The sequence below is a fragment of the Aquarana catesbeiana genome, linkage group LG02, assembly GCF_042186555.1.
Source record: "Aquarana catesbeiana isolate 2022-GZ linkage group LG02, ASM4218655v1, whole genome shotgun sequence".
Lineage (NCBI taxonomy): Eukaryota > Metazoa > Chordata > Amphibia > Anura > Ranidae > Aquarana > Aquarana catesbeiana.
The window spans coordinates 106,914,358-106,936,943 of record NC_133325.1 but is presented as its reverse complement, the minus strand read 5'-3'; the positions used below and the strand labels follow the sequence as shown (position 1 = coordinate 106,936,943).

Sequence of the window (22,586 nt, the reverse complement as noted above, 5' to 3'; positions counted from 1 at the left end):
AGGCTCATTTTTATTTTTTTTTAAATAACAAACATATCATACTTACCTCATCCTCTTCTGGGGTCCCTTGGTGGCTCTCGTGGCTCCTCCCCACATCAGATAACCCAATAGGACAAGCGTTTTCCCGGGGGGGTTACCTTGCGGGCACGCTCCCGAGTCCAGCACTTGCGTCCATAGACACGAATGCTGGACTTGGCCCGTCCCCCGGCGCCCGCACCATTTGATTTGATTGACAGCAGCGGGAGCCAATGGCTGCACTGCTATCAATCTATCCAATCAAGAGCCGAGAACCCATGGCAGAGGAAGAGCGCGTCTCAGGCGTGTGAAGTTCCAGGGCTCAGGTAAGTAAGACGGGGGGGGGCTGGGGGCCGGTCACTGCAAGGTGTTTTCTCACCTTAATGCATCCCCTTTAACCCTACTATCAATCCGATGTGTCTCTTTTGCTACTGGCTCCTTGCTTGGTTGAAATCCTCCTCCTCCGATCTCCTCCCTTTCCAAAATATTACGGCTAGGGGGGAGGTCAGTGGTGTATTTAGGTTTTGTGCTGCCCTAAGCCTGACTAAGCTTGTGCACCCCCTAATTTAAATATGACCCACCCCTTCCTGCCAAGACCACACCCCTTGCTGTTTAAGACCCGCCCTGAAATTTTCGAGTGGGGACACTAGTTGTGAGGGCCTGGGGGGGGGGGGAATGGATTCCCTTCATTTGCATAGATTTCCTCTCACTTCCTGTTTGGCTATGGGGCAGGAAGTGAAGGGGAATCTCTGCAATGAGACAGGGATGGTAAAAAAATAAACTGACAGGGGCTAAAACCCTCCCTTACTCTATCCAAAATGAAAAAAAAAAGTGTTGCCTCTAGTTCTGCTTTAACCACTTCAATACCAGGTACTTTCCCCCCTTCTTGTCCAGGTAAATTTTTAGCTTTCAGCGCTGTCGCACTTTGCATGACAATTTCGCGGTCATGCAACACTGTACCCAAACTAAATTTTTATAATTTTCTTCCCACAAATAGAGCTTTCTTTTGCTGGTATTTGATCACCTCTGCGTTTTTTTATATTTGTGCTATAAACTAAAAAAGGCCAACCATTTAAAAAAAAAAAAAACTGATGGGCACTGGCGGCACTGATAGGCGGCACTGATGGGCACTGATAGGTGGCACTGGATAGGCAGCACTGATGAGGAGCTACAGACAGGCATTACTGAGTGGCACTGATTGGCACTTTTTTGGGCACTGTTGTGGGCACTGATTGGCACTGACATTTGTTTATCATGGGGACAGGCTGGCAGGTGTTGGGCATGGATTGGCAGCTGATGGGCATCTTTTGATGGGGGCTGTGCTGATAATCAATGTGCTGATTATTAGCATAGACCCCCGAGCCGATTGGCTCTCCCTGTCAGCGTGAACCGAAGAAAGCCGTTTACCGGCACTTCCTGATTTACGCCATGATCAGCTGTGATTGGTCACAGCTAATCGCGTGGTAAGAAGCCTCTGTCAGAGGCTTCATACCACAATCGAAGTTGAGGTGCGTCAGACTGCGCGTGCTGGCTCTGTTATCCTGATCACGTCATATGATCAGGATAACACAACCACTATGCCGCCGTCATTCTGCTATATGGCGGGCGGCAAGTGGTTAAGCACAAATTTCTGATAATTTTATGGAGTGGACTAAGAAGATATAATCATGCCAATGGTGCAGTAGAAAACATATAGCACAGTGAGGAAGGTTTGTGGTCCAGGATAATAGGACAGTCAAAATTAGAAGCGGCGCCCCCCCACCACAGTTGCGGAATGCCGGCCGCCCGCATACCGGAAGCAATGCAGCCGCTTTATGGGGGCGCTAGACTAATTTGCCTCTCAGCCCAGTCCGTCCCATAAGACTGGCGCTACACTAACAGTGTAGCTCAAGCAGGCGGATACAGCGTTGGGGGAGGTTAAAATAGCTGAGGGACCTGTCATATGCACTTATCAAGAATGTTGTTTATGCCCACCCTTTCTCCCTTTCTGCCCACCATTCATAGAAACTGTGCTATAGCTTCTAGGAATAAAATCTCTGAATGTAGGTTTATGGGCAGTTACGTCACTACAGACAAATTGCCTTTGGCCAGATCTTTAACCACATCGCGCCTGGTCAATAGCAGATTGATGTCCGGGAAGTGGTTGCGTTATCCTGACTGGGCGCCATATGACGTCCAGCAGGATAACATGCCGGCGTGCGCCGTGGGGGCGTGCAGCGCGGCGATCAGGAACGGCATGTGTCCCTCGGACACAGGGTTTCCCCGATCACGTTAAACAGCCAATTTAATTGGCTGTTTACCACTTGATTGGCCATGTCAAAATGACAGCCGATCACATGACACAAGATTCTCTGCGGCGAGCTCTGTGCGCGCCGCCATAGGCGCGCAGAGCAGGGATCGGGGACGGTGTGTGTCCCTCAGACACAGTGCTTCCCCGATCATGGTAAAAAACAGCCAATAAAATTGGCTGTTTACCACGTGACCGGCTGTGTCCAATCACAGCCGGTCACAAATGTAAACAAATCAGTAGTTACTATCTGATCCCTGCTCTCTCCTCACACACCGATCGTGTGAGAAGACAGCAGGGATCAGTAAGTGAGATCAGTATCTTGACTTTACTGTTTTACTGTGCACAACACGCCCCCCCCAATAAAGAGGACCTGTCACACAGCCCAGCCAATCAGCCCATCTGTCAATCAGCCGAGCTGTCAACAAGCCCATCTGTCAACCAGCCCATCTGTCAATCAGCCCATCTGTCACAGGCCCACTGTCATCGGTACCGCCACACGGCTACCAGTACCACCATTGGTACCACCCCCAGTACCGCCACTAGTACCGCCATCAGGCCCACCATCTATACTGCCACACAGGCCGCTACCAGTATCACCACGAGTGCCGCCATCGGTACCACCAACAACCGTACCGCCGTCGGTACCGCCATCGGTACCACCACCACCTGTACCGCCACCTGTAACGCTATCACCACCTGTACCACCACAACACGTACCGCTATCGGTACCACCACCTATGCCGCCATCGGTACCACCACCACCCGTACTGCCACCACCACGCGTACGGCTATCGGTACCACCACCACCACCCGTACTGCCATTGGTACCACCACCACCCATACCGCCATCTGTACACCACACAGGCTAATACCTCCATCGGTACTACTACCACCAGCAGTACCATTACACAGGCCCACCAGTAAGCACTGCCATAATGTCCCAAAGGGTTTACACATCTGAGGAGGCATATGATATTCTTGCCATGTCAGAGGATGAGAGCAGCGGGGAGCTCCCATCATCCGATTCTGGTTCGGAATACGAGCCAGTGGAGGATAGTGGATCAGAGTCCGAGTCCGCGGAGGAAACCGTCCCTCCCAAAAGAATGAGATCAGGACCAAGATCAGGACTAAGATCAGGAGATCTGCCCACCACCAGCAGCGCCAGACCCCAGGAAGAAGAGGCCAGTACAAGTACTGGAAATACACACGCCCAACCCGAAGAATCCAGTCCTACCTTCCCGATGCCCTGGCAAACCCCTTATGGTTGCCTGCCAACTCAGGATCTGCTATCATTCCCCCTTTCACCGCACAGCCAGGTGTGCAGCCCCACACTACAAATTTTTCTCAATTCGATTATTTTTCTTTATTTTTCCCACAAGAATTTCTGCAGAATATGGTGGATCAAACTAATTTGTATGCATCCCAATTTATTGCTGCCAACCCCAATTCTTCCTACGCACGCATGTTCCAGTGGCGATGTGTCACACTGGATGAATTTAAATTGTTTTTGGGCCTTACTTTCAATATGGGGCTTACAAAAAAGAACGAAGTCCATGCATATTGGTCCACCAACCCCATCCAACACATGCCCATATATTCCGCTGTCATGTCCAGGACAAAATACAAAATGATTATGCGTTTTCTCCACTTCAAAGACAATTCACAGTGCCCTCCCCGAGATCATCCCAACCACGACAAATTGTACAAGATACGCCCCCTAATCAATGCCTTTTCCCAGCAATTTAGAGAAGTTTTCATCCCAGACCAAAAAATTTGTGTGGACGAGTTCCTCATACATTTTACTGGCCGACTGCACTTCAAGCAGTATATACCAAACAAGAGAGCCAGGTATGGGCTGATATTAAAAAAATTATGTGATCGAGCCACTGGATACGTCTTCACATTCCGGATCTATGAAGGCAAAGACTCCCAGCTCCAGCCCTGTGACTGCCCCACATATATTGGAACCAGTGGGAAAATTGTCTGGGCGCTGGCATACCCCCTGTTTGAAAAAGGATACCATTTATATGTCTACAACTATTATACCAGCCTGCCCCTTTTTCGTCATCTTTACAGTAAAAAAACCCCGCCCTGCGGTACCTTAAAAAAAAAACTGTAAGGGATTCCCATACAATCTGTTGACAAAAAAATTGCAAAATGGAGAATCGGCATTCATGAGGAACGAGGAGGTGTTGGCCATGAAGTGGAGGGACAAGAAAGATGTCCACATCCTCCCTACCATCCACAATGACACCGTGGTGGAGATCCAAAGAAGACGCGGCCCCATTGTAAAGCCCAAATGTGTCCACGACTACAATATGCATATGCTACAGCCCTATTTATCAACCAGAAAGTCCCGTTATTGGTACAAGAAAATTGCGTTTCACCTGTTTCACATGGCCCTTTTTAATTTGTTTGTCTGCTACCAAAAAGCAACTCAAAACCAACAAATCATCTACCTCAAGTATATTGAAGATATCGTCACTGCCCTCATTTACCAACAAGGTCCCGCCCCAGGAAGCATTCGCTCTGATAGTGTGAGTAGACTTCACGAACAACACTTTCCCTATAGCATTCCCCCCACAGAATCTGGAAGAAGACGCAAACAGAAATGCCGTATATGCAGCAGAGGAGGAATAAGAAGAGATTCCAGCTATTATTGTCCCCAATGTCCCTCCCAACCTGGCCTGTGCATCGGAGATTGCTTCAAAAATTATCATCCATCCATCCAATATTAGTTCCCCTTATTATTAACAGACTGCCATTTCCCCATTTGCCTGCTACTATGTTAATTAACTGACCCTGGCCTGTTTACCGACGATGTCTTTGCTTGCCGATTTAAATCACGTTTCTGACTTCCACGTGCACCAACCTCAGCCTGTTTACCAACGATGCATCTTCCTGCAGATTTAAACCACGCTTCTGACTTCCACGTGCACCGACCTTGGCCTGTTAATTGACCATGCTTTTGCCTGCCACTTGGACTGATCTTTTGGCCATCTACTTAAGTACACAGGGGTCTCACATATGTGAGGGGCTTCAGAATAGCGTTCTGAGTAAAGAAAACCAGTTTTTCATTTTCTGTGCTCCCAGAACAGGGTTTGGTTGCCCGGAGGCTTCAAAGCAATTTGGTTGGGAGAAGCCTCTACCCCTGTCCCCCTGGCCCTAAGCTTGATGGTCCTTCCTGCTGCCTGGACCAATACTTTGGCTGTGCTGACCATATTGCTGCCTGTAATCACCCATGACATTATGGACTATGTTTCTTCCTGCTGTTTGGACCAATACTTTGGCTGTATTGACCATATATCTGCCTGCTGCCTCTACTGACTTTGGACAGTATTTCTGCCGGGACACCTCTGCCTGCTACCTGTACCTGTGCTTTGACTGTGCTCTGGCTGTTCTGACAGTATCTCTGCCTGTACGAACTATGGACAGTATTCCTGCCTGCTGCCTGCATGATTGCTTTTGCTGTTGCTGACCTCATTCTTTCCTGCTGCCTGGACCGATGCTCTCCTCTGTGGACCACTGCACTTCTAAAACCACAGGTAATCTTTTGTTATTTGGTATGTACCTGCTATGTGTTAGAAATATGAAGGGCCTCCAAAAATATGATCGGTAGTCAGAAAATGATATGTGTAATTAATGCTGCTAGAATGCCTGGAGGTGCTACTTGGATGTTGGGCCTCTGCATGTGGCCAGGCTGTGTAAAAGTCTCAAACATGTGGTATCGCCATACTCAGGAGTAGCAGAATGTATTTTGGGGTGTCATTTTTGCTATGTACTTGCTGTGCGTTATAAATATCTTATAAAGGGACAACTTTGTGTAAAAAAAAACGCATTTTCATTTTTTTTCCACTTTTTCCAAAACCTTCTGGAAAAAAATGAACCGTTCAAAAGACTCATTATGCCTCATAGATTATACGTTGGGGTGTGTGCTTTCCAAAATGGGGTCATTTTGTGGATAATTCCATTGTCCTGGTGCTCCAGGGCCTTCAAAAATGTAATAGGTGGTTGAGAAAGGATATGTGCAATTTATGCTTGTAGAACGCCTGAAAGTGCTACTTCAATGTTGGGCCTTTGTATGTGGCCAGGCTGTGTAAAAGTCTCACACATGTGGTATCGCCATACTCAGGAGGAGTAGAGGAATGTATTTTGGGGTGTAGTTGCAATTATGCATATGCTGTGTGAGAGAAACAACCTGTTAATATGACCAGTTTGTGTAAAAAAAAAAAAAAATCTTAATTTTCCCAAGAATTGTGGGAAAAAATTACAACTTCAAAAAACTCACCATGCCTCTTAGTAAATACCTTGGCCCGTCTACTTTCCAAAAAGGGGTCACTTGGGGGGTATTTGTACTTTCCTGGCTTGTTAGTGTCTCAAGAAATGAGACATCAGTACATCAGGTGTGATCAGATGTGATCAATTTTCAGTGATTGGCACCATAGTTTGTAAACTCTATAACTTTCACAAAGACCAAATAATATACACTAATTTGGGTTATTTTTACCAAAGATATGTAGCAGTATATATTTTGGCACAAATTTATGAAGAAAAATGACTTATTTGCTAAATTTTACAATAGGAACTAAATAAAAAGTGTGTTTTTTTCAAATTTTTCGCTTATATCGCAAAAAATAAAAAACCCAGTGGTGATTAAATACCACCAAAAGAAAGCTCTATTTGTAAGAAGAAAATGATAAACATTTTGTTTGGATACAGTGTAGCATGACTGAGTATTTGTCATTTAAAGTGTGAGAGCGCTGACAGCTGAAAATTGGTCTGGGCGGGAAGGTGCATAAGTGCCTGGTATTGAAGTGGTTAAAAAGGCTTCTAGTTGGTCCTTAGAATCTCTCGCTGTAGCCAGAGGCTGCAAGATATTGCTCTGTTGCTGGCCTGAACGTTATGAATCTCAATCACTGGTGATGGGAATGATTCCTCAGCTGCCTCAGCAACAGAGGGAGCCATTCCATAGGGAAAGACAAGCAGCCTTTTAGTGATCCTGCCCCTGGCGAGTTTGACAAATTGTCAGAGAAAGGATCGCTAGCAATAGAGTCGCCAGTCTGACATCAGTCTGATATAGATGATATCTCTTTCCTACTGATCTACAGCTAAAAGAAAAGTTTTGGCTTTGAATGCTCTTTAACATCCCTTCTGTTTGTGTTTTATACTAACTATTTTTTTTTTCAGTATCTTGTGGCTTTGCTAATAGTTATTGAATAGCTATGCTTTAAAAATAGTTAAAAGAGTAGTAGGACCAATGCTCTTTTGACCCCTACTTCTCGGGGCCTTGTCACATGAAAAGATATTGTCGCATGAAAAGATATAATAAAACATTTACAAAAATGTGAGGAGTGTACTAACTTTTGTGACATACTGTATATAATTTGTTCTATTTTATATATATACAGTATCTCACAAAAGTGAGTACACCCCTCACATTTTTGTAAATATTTTATCTTTTTATGTGACAACACTGAAGGAATGACACTTTGCTACAATGTAAAGTAGTGAGTGTACAGCTTGTATAACAGTGTAAATTTGCTGTCCCCTAAAAATAACTCAACACACAGCCATTAATGTCCAAACCACTGGCAACAAAAGTAAGTACACCCCATAGTGAAAATGTCCAAATTGGGCACAATTAGCCATTTTCCTTCCACAGTGTCATGTGACTCGTTAATGTTACAAGGTTTCAGGTGTGAATGTGGAGCAGGTGTGTTAAATTTGGTGTATCGCTCTCACTCTCTCATACTGGTCACTGCAAGTTCAACATGGCACTTCATGGCAAAGAACTCTCTGAGGTTCTGTAAAAAAGAATTGTTGCTCTACATAAAGATGGCCTAGGCTATAAGAAGATTGCCAAGACCCTGCAACTGAGCTGCAGCATGGTGGCCAAGATCATACAGCGGTTTAACAGGACAGGTTCCACTCAGAACAGGCCTCGCCATGGTCGACCAAAGAAGTTGAGTGCATGTGCTCAGCATCATATCCAGAGGTTGTCTTTGAGAAATAGATGTATGAGTGCTGCCAGCATTGCTGCAGAGGTTGAAGGGGTGGGGGGTCAGCCTGTCAGTGCTCAGACCATACGCCACACACTGCATCAAATTGGTCTGCATGGGTGTCGTCTCAAAAGGAAGCCTTTTCTAAAGATGATGCACAAGAAATCCTGCAAATAGTTTGCTAAAGACAAGCAGACTAAGGACATGGATTACTGGAACCATGTCCTGTGGTCTGATAAGACCAAGATAAACTTATTTGGCTCAGATGGTGTCAAGTGTGTGTGGCAGCAATCAGGTGAGGAGTACAAATACAAGTGTGTCTTGCCTACAATCAAGAATGGTGGTGGGAGTCTCGTGGTCTGGGGCTGCATGAGTGCTGCCGGCACTGAGGAGGTACAGTTCATTGAGGGAACCATGAATGCCAACATGTACTGTGACATACTGAAACAGAGCATGATCCCCTCCCTTCGGAGACTGTGCCGCAGGGCAGTATTCCAACATGATAACGACCCCAAACACACCTCTAAGATGACCACTGCCTTGCTAAAGAAGCTGAGGGTAAAAGTGATGGACTGGCTAAGCATGTCTCCAGACCTAAACCCTATCGAGTATCTGTGGGGCATCCTCAAACAGAAGGTGGAGGAGCACAAGGTCTCTAACATCCACCAGCTCCGTGATGTCATCATGGAGGAGTGGAAGAGGACTCCAGTGGCAACCTGTGAAGCTCTGGCAAACTCCATGCCAAGAGGGTTAAGGCAGTATTAAAAAAATAATGGTGGCCACACAAAATATTGACACTTTGGGCCCAATTTGGACATTTTCACTTAGGGGTGTACTCACTTTTGTTGCCAGTGGTTTGAAAATGAATGTCTGTGTGTTGAGTTATTTTGAGGGGACAGCAAATTTACACTGTTATACAAGCTGTACACTCACTACTTTACATTGTAGCAAAGTGTCATTTCTTCAGTGCTGTCACATGAAAAGATATAATAAAATATTTACAAAAATATGAGGGGTGTACTCACTTTTGTGAGATACTGTATATATATATATATATATATATATATATATATATATATATATATATATATATATTTATTTATTTATTTATATTTATTTCAATCCAACTCCAACATAAATGTTATGGCTAATCAGTGTGTGTGTAATATATATATATATATATATATATATATATATATATAAACTATACTATCATATACAGTATACACTGCAATCCAACTCAGAAGGAAAATTATGATTGATATTATTGCTCTGAGTGGACTGAGTTTGTGTTGAGTTTGTGTCTGGAAATGATTTGATATGATACAATAGTGTGTACCTGTTCTCTGCCAGTCCCTGCAGCTCCTTGCCCCTGTCCAGTCCTGGGTGCCCACGCAAATCCTTATGCTTGCAAATTTTTTCTGCTTTCAGCAAGTAAACTTCAGTGACAACCTGTTCACTTACTGCCTAATATATCCCAACCACTTTCACATGGCATTAGCATTTACCTGTCAGTGGTCATAAATGTTATAACTGATCAGTGTGTGTGTGTGTGTGTGTGTGTGTTAACCATAAAAAAAAAAAAAAAAAAATATATATATATATATAGATAGATATATAGATATATCTATATATCTATCTATAGGTATATATAGATATATCTATATATCTATCTATATATATATATATATATCTATATATATATATATATCTATATCTATATCTATCTATCTATATAGATATAGATATAGATATATATATCTATATCTATATCTATATAGATAGATATAGATATATATCTAGATATCTATAGATATCTAGATATCTATGGATATCTAGATATCTATAGATATCTAGATATCTATAGATATCTATATAATTAATTTATTATATAAGCTGTACTATCATATAATCATATAAACACTGCAATCCAACTCAGAAGGAAAACTATGAAAGGTATTATTGCTCTGAGTGGATTGAGACTTTGGAAATGATTTGATATGATACAATTGTGTGTACCTGTCCTCTGCCAGTCCCTGCAGCACCTTGCCCTTGTCCAGTCCTGGGTGCCCCTGTATATATGCCGTTGGGGAGGAGGAGGAGGGAGAAGTGATACTCAGCACACTGATCAGCAGCACAGCGCAGGCACAGCACAATCTGCACTTGCTGAGCTCCTGGCTAATTATTAATGGCCAGTCCCTCCCTGCTATACGGGACTGATCGTAGCTCATGGTTGGCAGCTGATAAATCCATCTGGATCGTGGCAGCAGCATAGGCACTCCTGGAACATGACAGGTGTCAGAGCACTAGTCTTGTGGCTGGCATGCTGCTGTGGGCTCGGTGTCTGGCATGGGAATGCAGAGAATGTATGGGAAAGGTTTGCCAATCTCCCTTACCCTAAGGATAACCTGTTCCTCTATGACACCTTCCCCCCAGGCTTCATGTGGTCTGTGGGCACAGCTGCTTACCAGGTAGAGGGTGGCTGGCAGCAGGATGGTAGGGCACCATCCATCTGGGACACCTACTGCCACAAAGAAGGACGAGCCACTGGAGATGTGGCCAGTGACAGCTACAACAACCTGTTCAGGGACACGGAGGCTCTCAAGATCCTGGGGGTATCCCATTACAGGTTCTCCATCTCCTGGTCCCGGCTGTTCCCTAATGGGACAGAAGATGGGCACAGCCAGGCAGGGCACTCCTATTACCGAGCACTCATTGACAGGCTGAAGGAGGTGGGTATAGAGCCGGTGGTCACCCTCCACCACTGGGACTTACCTCAGAGGCTGCAGGACCTCTATGGTGGATGGCTTAATGAGTCCATGGTGGACATCTTCCAAGGTTATGCCAGGGCGTGCTTCAAGCTCTTTGGAAAGGATGTCAAGTACTGGATTACCATTGACAACCCTTATGTGGTGGCATGGCATGGGTATTCCACTGGTAGATTACCCCCTGGCATCAAAGGAGATAAACTGCTTGGGTTCAGAGCTGGACACAATCTCATTAAGGTAAGAAGGTGTCAGAGATGTGTATTTCTGTGCATATTTATATTCCATTCCAATAAAAATAATGTTACCTTTTACATTAACTTTAAAATATGTTACATTATTGAATGTTTTATCTCTCCTGTCCATGTACTGGATATGATCTAATCATGCACCTGTTGAATAGATGTGGTGTAGGGCAAATGAAGTTCCCATTTCCAGATAAAAACTGACATAAACTGTCAGTAGGATAGTCACTTACCAGTTTCCTTATCTTATTATTTTATGTATGTACCAATTTACTAATTGTCTTATTTATTTATATACATACCCAGTCATTCTCAAACTGTTCATTTCAGAGGACCACGTAAAATAATTTTCAGTTCTTGGGGAACCCTTACTAAAACCAATTCATTGGAGATCATTTGGAAAATGCTGGTCAGTAGCAAAAATGAAACCCTTACAGTGGTGCTTAAAGTGGTTGTAAACTCTAAACTCAGTTTAGGAGATATCTACATTATACGCGTGTGCCGATGTCATCGGCTCATGCACACTTTAGAAAGGACACGATCGTGCCCTTTCTAAAGGGATCATGCCATGACTGGAGGCTCCTGCGCGCATTGCGGGAGTGATGTCAAAAGACTCCGGCCAGTCAGAGAGCTGAAGTCCGTGGCCCCGGAAGCAAGAGGGGTGAAGATGGATGCTTCCAGCCAGCAGTGACATCGCAGGCTTCGTTTTCAGCTAAGTGACACATAATGGGCTACTATGCGATGCATCGCATAGTAGCCCATTATGCTTTACCTTTGCAGGGAAATAAAGAGGAAATAAAACTTACCAGGGTTTACTTCCTCTTTAAAATGCCACCCTCAACCTAAGTTTGGGAGGGAATTTAAAAAAAATGCAGTTGAGCCATGTTTTCACTGCTCCCGACCTCCCCACTTAAGCTGCAAAGTCAGCCAGACGAGGTTGTATACTTGCAGCGGTCAAGATACTTTGCAGAAAAGGAAGAATTATACACCCTGAAAAGCTATCTGGATCACTCTTCAGAGGGCAACACTTCTTATAGACAGATAAGAAGATCACTGGTATCATGCTGCCAGCTCTGCCAAGTGGCATTGGCCCTGGAATTATGAAGACACCATAAAATGGGAGGTTAATCAATCAAGAGTCAAGGAATCCCATAGCAACCTCTGGTGAACAAATTTACCTATCTTATTTAGGCTTTTTTTTTTTTTTTTTTTGAGGGAATAGTACATACACAATATTTTTAGATTTTAGAACCAGACTGAGATGGCATATGTTAGAATCTGACATTAAAGCGGAACTTCACCCTAAAGCCGACTTTCCGAACAAAATTTTGCAAAGGAACAAACTCCAAAATTATTCTCGTATGGGAACAGAACAAATGATTTTCGTTTAATGTGTACCATTTTCGTACAAGAAAAATCAGAAGAGGAAGACTGCGCATGATCAGAAACAATGAACAACAAAAAAAAGCCGTTTCGTATGAGAATTTTAGTACATTATTTCCTTCCTCGGTTCCGACTTGATGTGAAACAGCGAGGGAAATCAGATGATCGTTGGTCCGATTTTCTTATAGTGTGTACCCCACTTTAGTGTTCAGCAGCTACATTATTTGCAGCTGCTAACTTTTATTTATTTTTTCTAGTGTGAAGATCCTCTTTAATATTAGGGATGTAACAGCTTGAGAATTGAGGACTGAATATGGAACAAGCAATACCCATAACAGTGTATCAGATGTCAGCATCCAAAGTTTGATGTATTCTAGCAAGAAAGTGACTTGATTGCTTTGCGTTGTACACTGTGGCTGACTGAATATTATTAAATCAATGGTATTTAACCACTTCAGCCCCGGAAGGATTTACCCCCTTTCTGACCAGAGCACTTTTTGTGATACGGCACTGCGTCACTTTAACTGACAATTGCGTGGGCGCATGACGTTGCACCCAAACAAAATTGACGTCCTTTTTTCCCCACAAATAGAGCTTTCTTTTGGTGGTATGTGATCATCTCTGCGTTTTTTATCTTTTGCGCTATAAACAAAAAAAGAGCAACAATTTTGAAAAAAAAGCAATATTTTTTACTTTTTGCTATAATAAATATCCCCCCCCCCAAAAAAAAAAAAAAAAAAAATTATATATAATAAATATATATATATATATATATAAATAGTTTTTTTCTCAGTTTAGGCCGATATCTATTTTTCTACATATTTTTGGTAAAAAAAAAAAACGCAATAAGCGTATATTGATTGGTTTGCGCAAAAGTTATAGCGTCTACAAAATAGGGGATAGATTTATAGCATTTTTATTATTATTTTCTTTTGAAAAGTAATGGCGGTGATTTGCGATTTTTATTGTGACTGCGACATTATGGCGGACACATCAGACATTTTGACACCATTTTGGGACCATTGTCATTTATATAGCGATCAGTGCTATAAAAATGCACTGATTACTGTGTAAATTTCAATGGCAGGGAAGGGGTTAAACATTAGGGGGCGATCAAGGGATTAAGTGTGTCCTAGGGAGGTGTTCTAACTGTGAGGGGGGTGGACTTCCACTGACATGATAGTGATCACTGCTCTCGTTGACAGGGAGAAGTAGATCCCTGTCACGTCACTAGGCAGAACAGGGAAATGCCTTGTTTACAAAGGCATCTCCCCGTTCTTCCGCTCCATGACACGATCGCGGTCCCCCGGCGCATATCAAGTCCGCGGGACCTGTGGGCATGGTCACGGAGCACGCGGTGGCCGCGTGCGCCCACAATGCCGCAATTTAAAGGGGATGTACCTGCACGCCCATTTGCCCAGCCGTGAAATTGTGCCGACGTACATCGTCGTGCACTGGTTGGCTAGTGGTTAAAGCGATTGTATGCCCAAAAAAAAACAAAAAACAAAACAAAACAAAAAATACATAAGGCTAAGGCATAATGAGCTAGTATGCACCGCATACTAGCTCATTATGAAATACTTACTTTTGAACGGAGCTCCCATAGGGGCGCCCGGTCACTACTGAGGGAGCTGACATGTTCCCTCAGCGTTTCTTCCGGGTTCGTTGCTCTGGCGCTGTAAATGGCCGAAGCCGCGATTACGTCACTCCCGCGTATGTGTGCAGGAGCCCTCCATTCTGGCAAGTTCCGGCACGATTCGCTGAACCTTCTCCGGACCTTCACTGCGCATGCATGCATGCTATCTGCAGTAAAAACCCAACAGGACTTCTAATCCTTTCTCTATCCCAAAAAATAAAAATTTTTTTTAAAGGGATACATTTTTACAGATTTTTTTCTTTTTGACATTTAAAAATTAAATAAAAATTAACAAGTACAGCTCAGAAACGTAAAGAGCACAAAATAAATGAACTTATGTCCATACATTATAGTGCATCATCAGACCTGGAGAAAGGTACATTATTATTATACGCGATTTATATAGCTCCAACAGTGTACGCATCACTTTACAATTTATAGGGGGGACAACACAATTACAGTACAGTTCAATACAAAAGGTACAGGAGGGCCCTGCTCGTAGAGCTTACATTCTAAAGGGAGGGGGTGGTGGTACAAAAGGTAATAGCTGCAGAGAATGATTTGATGGGGGTGGCTCAGGTACAGTTCTTAGGTGAGTGTGGGATAGGCTTCCCTGAATAAATGAGTTTTCAGGGATCTCCTAAAGGTGGACAGGGTAGGGGCTGATCGGACATACTGGGGCAGGGAGTTCCAGAGGATGGGAGAGGCTCTGGAGAAGTCCTGAAGGCGAGCATGGGAGGAGGTAACAAGGGAGCTAGAGAGCAGGAGGTCCTGGGAGGAGCGGAGGGGACGATATGGACAATATCTGCAGATGAGGTTGGTGATGTAGATGGGGGCGATGTTGTGAATGGCCTTGTATGTTATGGTTAGCATTTTGAATTTTACACAGTGGGGTAAGGGACAACATCAGTTGTCACAAGTCTAAAAAGGTATCGGTTCTAACAACACATAAAGCCAATTTATTTTTCATGTCCCAGCTAATCCCTGGAATGAGGCAACCAGAAGGTGGTTAGGGAGGTGATAAATGTTTGGGAGGCCTTTCCAGAGTGTTCACTTCACTTCTGGCAGGGGTCCATTTCTACTGCGGCTGCTGCCCCTTGGGAGGCAGCTAGAGTGTGATTAGAATTGCTGTTTGAGTTGGAAAAAGGTTGCTATATGACTTTTGCTGCAGGGCATTGCTCTGGAGTCCTGGTCTGGAGAAGGATATTTTATCTTCCTTGCCTAAGAGTGTTGTGTGGAAGCTGGGTGGCACACAGCCCCTAGGATATTGTTAGTAGGACCTAGTTTTGGAACACTCAAGTGTGCCTGCTGCCAGAGGAAAGTGAGTGCCAGGGGTTACTGTATGTGCTGGGTTTTTATTGATTTTTTTTCTTTTTGACATGCAAAAAAAAAAGAAAAGGCAAAAGAAACAAGTGCAGCACAGAAACATACAGAGCACAAAACAATTACATTATAGTGCACCAATAGACGAGACTGGAGAAAGGTACATCAGTGGTCACAAGTCTAAAAATGTTTTGATTCTAAGAACACATAAAGCCCATAGCCATAAATATAACAATAAACCTTATAGTCAATAGTAGCATATGAGGGTAAATGTGTAGGTATATAATGTATATCTAGTCTTACAGTATCTTATGAGTCTAGCTAAGGGGACCAAATTTTGTCAAACTTCCTTTGGCATCCCCTAGCCCCATATGTTAGTTTATACATGGGAATTGGGTAGGCATACAATTTAAACTTTCTTAGGGTATTTTTGTTTTATTTATTTATTTTTTTTGCTACATCAGCGAGTTCATTTGAGAGGTTTAAATCACCATTAGAGTTTATTTTTATCCCATCTCATTGTCACATCATAGTAGCGTAGCCTTTTCATTTTTATAATTCTTTATTTAACCTTTGTAAAAGTACAAAAACCACACAAAACCTATAGCGTACCCCAACATGTACTACATTGGTTTCCCCTGACCCCCCCCGTCCTGCAGTGACGCTCCCAATGAGAAATATACATTATCACAATAACAGCTCTGCAAATCTCCCCGTTTTTTTAAAAGATATCCACTTCGCCCATTTAGCCCTATCCGATTCTACTTCTTCCCCTGGCCCGGAGCCCTCAACCTCGACCTCCTCTGAGATATAGGTTTCATTGACCCTTATTATCCAGTCACACAGGTTTGGGCCCTCTACCTCCTGCCATTTTTTTGGAATTAAACTTTTAGCCGAATTCAGTAATATCGGGGTTAAAGATGTGGTATACCTTCTATTGTGACCCTCGGTTCCATGGAACAAACACGCCCAAGGGTCCTCCATAATCCCTTTCCCCGTTATCTCCTCTATGATCTTTAACACTTCCTGCCAAAATTTTTTAATTATTGGGCAATCCCACCAAAAGTGCACCATCGTTCCCCTATCGGAACACCCTCTCCAGCAATTTGAGGGTTTATCCGATTGGAACTTACTTGTTTTATCGGGTGTCGCATACCACCTGGACAGGCACTTGTAATTTGTTTCTATCGTTCTCATGTCCACTGCTGATTTATGTGTTGACTTGAGAATGGCCTCCAATGTCGCTCCGCTACATATAGGTCCCAGTTCGGATTCCCATTTTTTGATGTATGGCGGTACCGGTCCTTCCCCTCCATCCATCAATATTTTATAAAGTACCGTTATTTTCTTTATTACTTTTTCCCTCGAGAACAGTTTCTCCAGTAGCCTATAGTTTTTATTATCTCTAATAGGTCCTGGAAGACTTTTAGTAAAATGCGCTAGCTGGTTGTACCGCCACACATCAATTTTCATTAGGTCCTTGAGCCGGGCTAACTCCCGGAAAGTGATAATTTTTCAGTTTTTCGTGATATCTTTCAATTGTATCTCATTTTTTTTTATCCAATTACCTCCCACCTCCCCCATCCCTGGCAAAAAAAACTCATTGTCTTTTAAATAAATAAGTGGTGAATTAAACTCCCATGCGTTTTGTTTGTGGAGCTGATCCCAAATTTTGAAGGTGTGCCGTGTTATAATGTGCGTGTTGGGACCTAACTTCCTAAAGTGTGGGGGATTCCTTATTAAGTGATTCAATTTTGCATTACTCAAATCTTTTTGTAAGTTTACCCATCTTTTATCTAACAAATCCTTTTCCCAATCTATCACCCGTGACAACACAATCGCATTGTAGTATTTTTTAAAGTCTGGAAGTTCCAACCCACCCTGTGCTTTTTCCCTACTCAGGACCCTATAAGCGATCCGTGGTTTCTTATTATTCCATATAAATCTTGTTATGATGCTATTCAATATCCTAGGACTGGACTAGCGGAATTGGGAGCAACTGCATTTTATACAAGATCTTCAGGGCCAAAGTCATTTTAAAAGTATTTATACGTCCGATCCAAGAGATCGGTAGATGAATACTTTTTCTGATTTCCTGCTTAATCTCATCTAAAAGTGGGATATAATTTAAGAGATAAATTTTCTTTAGGGAGTTTGCTAATGTATCTGATATTTCTTCTCCACGGGAAATGGAATACTTCCTTAAGTTTAATTACTTCTTGTCTGTCTATGTTGATATTTAAAACTTCTGACTTGCTGAGGTTGACCTTGTAGTTTGATAACTCTCCGTATCTTCTCAGGGTATCGAGTAGATTAGGGATCGAGATTCTCGGTTTAATGATATAGAACAACACATCATCAGCAAAAGCAGATAATTTGTGTTCCTCGCGCCCCACCACACATCCACTAATATCAGGATTTTTTCAGATCGAGGCCAGTAAAGGTTCCAGAGTCAGAACAAACAAAAGAGGGGACAACGGGCACCCCTGCCTGGTCCCGTTCTCCATCTTGAACTCCGCTGACGGTGTGCCATTTACTTTGACAAATGCCGAAGGGGATTTGTACAATGCTTTAATCCAATTCAGCATGGTGCCACCCAGTCCCACTGCCTTCAACGTCTTGATCATGAATCCCCAGTCTACTCTGTTGAATGCTTTCTCTTCATTAATCGACAGAAGTAGACCTGGGGACCCTCTCGCTTTAATTGCATCCATGATAAGGAGCGACCTAACGCCATTGTCCCTCCCCTCTCTCCCTGGTATAAAACCTACTTGGTCTGAGTGGATCCAATATGGCATTTTGTCCTTTAATCTCCTGGCTAACACTTTGGCAAATAATTTAATATCTGCGTTCAGCAATGCTATCGGCCTGTAGTTCGAACAGAGCGAGCTATCTTTTCAATAGGTTGTAAAGCCATCTGGCCCGGGGCTCTTTCCAGGGGGAGATGATTTTAGGGCCGTCAAGATCTCTTCTTCAGTAATCGGTCTATCCAATTCCCCTGCCTCACTTTCTGAAAGACTAGGTAGTCCTGCCTCTTTTAGAAACTCATTCATCTTTTCATCTCTTTCCGGGGTACCACTCCCGCATTGTCTGACCAAGTAAAGAGTTGTATAATATTTCCGGAATTCTTCAGCTATCTCTCTAGATGTATGTCTTAGTACCTCCTTTTTATTTTGAATCCTGTCAATGAAGTTCACCCATCTTTTCCTCTTCAATACTGTTGCCAGATGCTTTCCTACTTTATTTCCCTCCCTGAATCTCTCTTTTAGATGTTTAAGATTTGGGTTAGAATCAATCTCCATTAGGTCTTTTAGTTCTTCTCTTTTTATTATTAATTGTTGTGGAAGCGTGTTGTGACTCCCTTTAAAAGCTTAGTGGGTTTGTTCGAGGTGGTGAATTTCTTTTATAAGATCTGCCTTTCTTTTTAAGCTTTCTTTTTTCGCGCTTGCCCCGATTGAGATCAAGATGCCCCTTATGTATGCTTTTAATGCCTCCCACAGGACTGATCCTGATATCTCCCCCGTATCATTTATCGAAAGAAACCCTTCGATTTCTTCCTGTATTTTTCTGCTAAAATTGGGATTATCAATAAGTTTTTCATTCAAGTGCCATGAAAATGGGGACCTCCGCAATCCCGGAATCCCCACCTTCATCAAGACTGGAGAGTGATCTGACAGCGTGGTTATTTCGATCTTCGTGTCCTTTACATATTCTAACAGACTGTGGTCTACCATTAAGTAATCCAATCTAGAATAGGACCCATGCACCGGGGAGAAAAAAGTATAATCCCTATCTTTCGCGTGCTGCACTCTCCATGCATCAATCATTTGGCAGTTATGTAATTTGAGCCCAATGTTTTTTAATAGTTTTCTGCTTACTCCCAGTGATCTGGATGTGCTATCCAACATTGGATCTAAGCAAAAATTAAAATCCCCTGCCAATATTACCTCTCCCGCCCTAAAATCCATCAACTTATTCAGGGCTTAGGACAAATACTCAATCGAATTTCTTTTTTTTTTTTTTGATATACATAATATTTATTGAGAAAAGTTCATCGTATAAACACAGTGTACAAAAAATATAAAAAAACATAAAATCGATACAGTTTGTACAATGAGCCCCTGTGCGTCACACAATGAGCCCTTGTAAGATCGAATTTCTATTTGGGCAATACACATTTGCCAAAGTAAAAATCCTTTCCCCAATCCTCACCTTCAAGAAAAGATAACGGCCTTCCAATTCTTCTCTCCTTTCCAAGAGGACAAACTTGGTCCGTTTTGAGAACCCAATTGCCACCCCTTTGGCCCTCTTTATAGGGGAGTCACTATAGAACCAGTTTGGGAAGTAATTTGAAAACAGCTTGATACGTGTATCCAGTGTTAGGAGGGTCTCCTGAAGAAATACTACATCCGCCCTATAATGCTCTAGCTCTCTTAGCACCTTATGTCTCTTGGAGGGAGAATTCAGCCCTTTTACGTTGTATGTCAGACAATTGATCTCTATCGTCTCGCCTTATTCTCAAGAAAGTGCCTCATCACACTAATGCATGTTCCTTTTAAAACCCCTTTATGGAACCCCTGCAGGACCGGTTCCCCCCCCCCAATCCCCCACTTCCCATCTCATCACTGCTCCCCCAAACCCTACCTCTCCCTCCCCCCTCCAACCCCTCCACCCGCACCACCCTCCCCCCCCATATCCCCTTCCACCCTCCTCCCCCTGCCAGCCAATACCTGGCTCTAGGTCCACAGCAGAAGGATAACATAAATCTCTACCTGCGTCCAGACGAAATATAGGGGTGTGGCTCAGACAGCGGGTCGCCTTGGTCGCCCCGCTCCCCCCACACTCTTGGGGGGAACAGGGCCAGCGGGCGTCCAGAAACCAGTCAACTTTTCATATTGATTGCACGTCTCCCCAGCTCCGCCCCCGTCCCCCCCCAATCTCATAATTTTTAATCATATACACCCGTCTATCCCATTGGGAACCCAACAACAGTCGCGATCCTCCTCTACCTAACCGGGTATAACTGGAGCGGGAATATCCAGTTCTCTACAAAAATCCTGTAAAACCTTTAAATGTTTCAGTCTGACTGTTCTACCAGCTTTCACAACATTCAAAGATGTAGGGAAGCCCCAGCTGTATTTTAAGTTTGCCTTCTTCAGTGCCTTCTTCACCTCCAACAGAGGCCTTAACTGGCGTCTCCTGGACAAGGTCCCCGCCGAAAGATCGGCGAAGATATGGATCACTACCCCATCAAATTTTACAGGCTGAACTCTTCTAAGATTGCTCCAGATCCTTGCTTTATCTTCGTTGTGATGAAATCTAATAATAACGTCTCTAGGTGTATCTTCACTGACACTTGGGGGTTTCCTTATCCTGTGGACCCGATCTATCTTCAGTTCTTCATTAGGTCCTCTGTCTAATATCGGATTAAAAATAGCTTTTATTTTAGTGGGCAGGTCTTCACCATGTTGTTCTGGTAAGGCTCGTAACCTTAAGTTTTGTCTACGGCTTTGATTTTCTTGCTCTTCTATTTTTTAAAGTGTGTCCCGTTGGGCCATTTGTAAATTCCTTATTTGTTGTTTTAATTCAATTATTTCTCGGTCATGCTTCTCTGAAGCTTCCTCTACCATTTCCACATGCTTCAGCAGATGGCCCATATCAGTTCTGACATTGAGGATCTCAGATTTAATTACATTTTCCAGCTTAGCAAACATATCTAATAATTCAGTTTTTGTTGGTAGTGATTCCATGATACTCTCTTCCTCAGAGCTAAGATCTTTCCCATCTTCTCTGGGTATTCCGCCTTGAGCGCTTTTATTTTTGCCTGGATCTTTCTTCTTATCCTTTCCTCCCTGTTGTTTGCTTTCCTGAGCAGGACTCCTTGGTCTTCCCAGGTTTGCTTCCTTCAGATATTTCTGGATAGAGCTTGAGTTTAAACTATCTCTCGGCTTTTTAGATTCCGTCACTCTTTGGGAGCGACCACGCATGTTCACCTCTGCTCACCTGCACTTTCTCTTCCTCCCACACTACTCTCCTTATTCACTTCTCTTCCACCTTTCCCCCTTCGCTCTGCACCTTCCCTCCCCGCAGAGCGTGCTTATTAAAGAGTGGCGCTAATCTAAGCACGCACACATTTCACTCTGATGCTTTTGGTAATGTGGTTGTATATTGATAGTTCAGGACTATTCACATTCCTTTGTGCAGTCTCTCAAGCTGAAAACCAATCACCCATGCATATATATATATATATATATATATATATATATATATATATATATATATATATATATATATATTTATATATATATTTTTTTTTTCCCCACTGAAAAAATCTTGACACAGAATTACTTAGAACCAGCCTTGCAATAGCCCAAAGGATACACAGGGAAGAGGGAACACAGGGAAGACTACCCACTTTTTTTTTTTTTACCAGGCGTTTGTCATGAGCTTGAGCTTGTACCTTATGCCACAGCCAGTGTATATCATAGCATAGTCCAACCTTGAGAATGCTCCAGACTATCTAAGTAATACCTCAGAGCGGTGTACTCTTCTCCCAAGGGGTCTCTCGAGGGGTCTGCTGGCAACCACGGCTCTAGCCCGCTCCTCGAGTTGAATTTCCAGTAGGCTTCCAGTGAACCACTGCCCTAGGCAATACCCAGGGATGTAGAGAGGCTGGAGGGATGGCTCAGGGAGGTCTCGATCCGGGAGTAGAGCCAGGAAGACGGCGGGGAGGGGAGCGCGCTCAATCCGCACGGAGGGACCCTGGCCGGCCCGAGGTCTTCAGGTGAGCGCCGAGACAGCTGTACTACTTACGGCTCCGGTCACTGGCTCCAGACAGCTTCCCGGTGTGTGTGTTCCACACTCACCGGACCATCCAGCTCCCCGCTACACGTGCAGATTCCTTCGGCATCACGAGCGATTCCGCCGCCC

General features: G+C 43.5%; 1 protein-coding gene across 1 annotated transcript in view; it reads left to right on the top strand.

Moving 5' to 3' along the window:
• The first annotated feature begins 10,511 nt into the window (after window positions 1-10,511).
• KL (klotho) overlaps window positions 10,512-22,586 on the top strand; it is an 87,848-nt gene continuing 75,773 nt past the window's right edge. Inside the window, exon 1 of the mRNA XM_073613340.1 lies at window positions 10,512-11,309. Within this exon, the coding sequence (XP_073469441.1) occupies window positions 10,593-11,309 (717 nt within the window). The 5' untranslated portion in view covers window positions 10,512-10,592. The remainder of the gene's footprint in view (window positions 11,310-22,586) is intronic.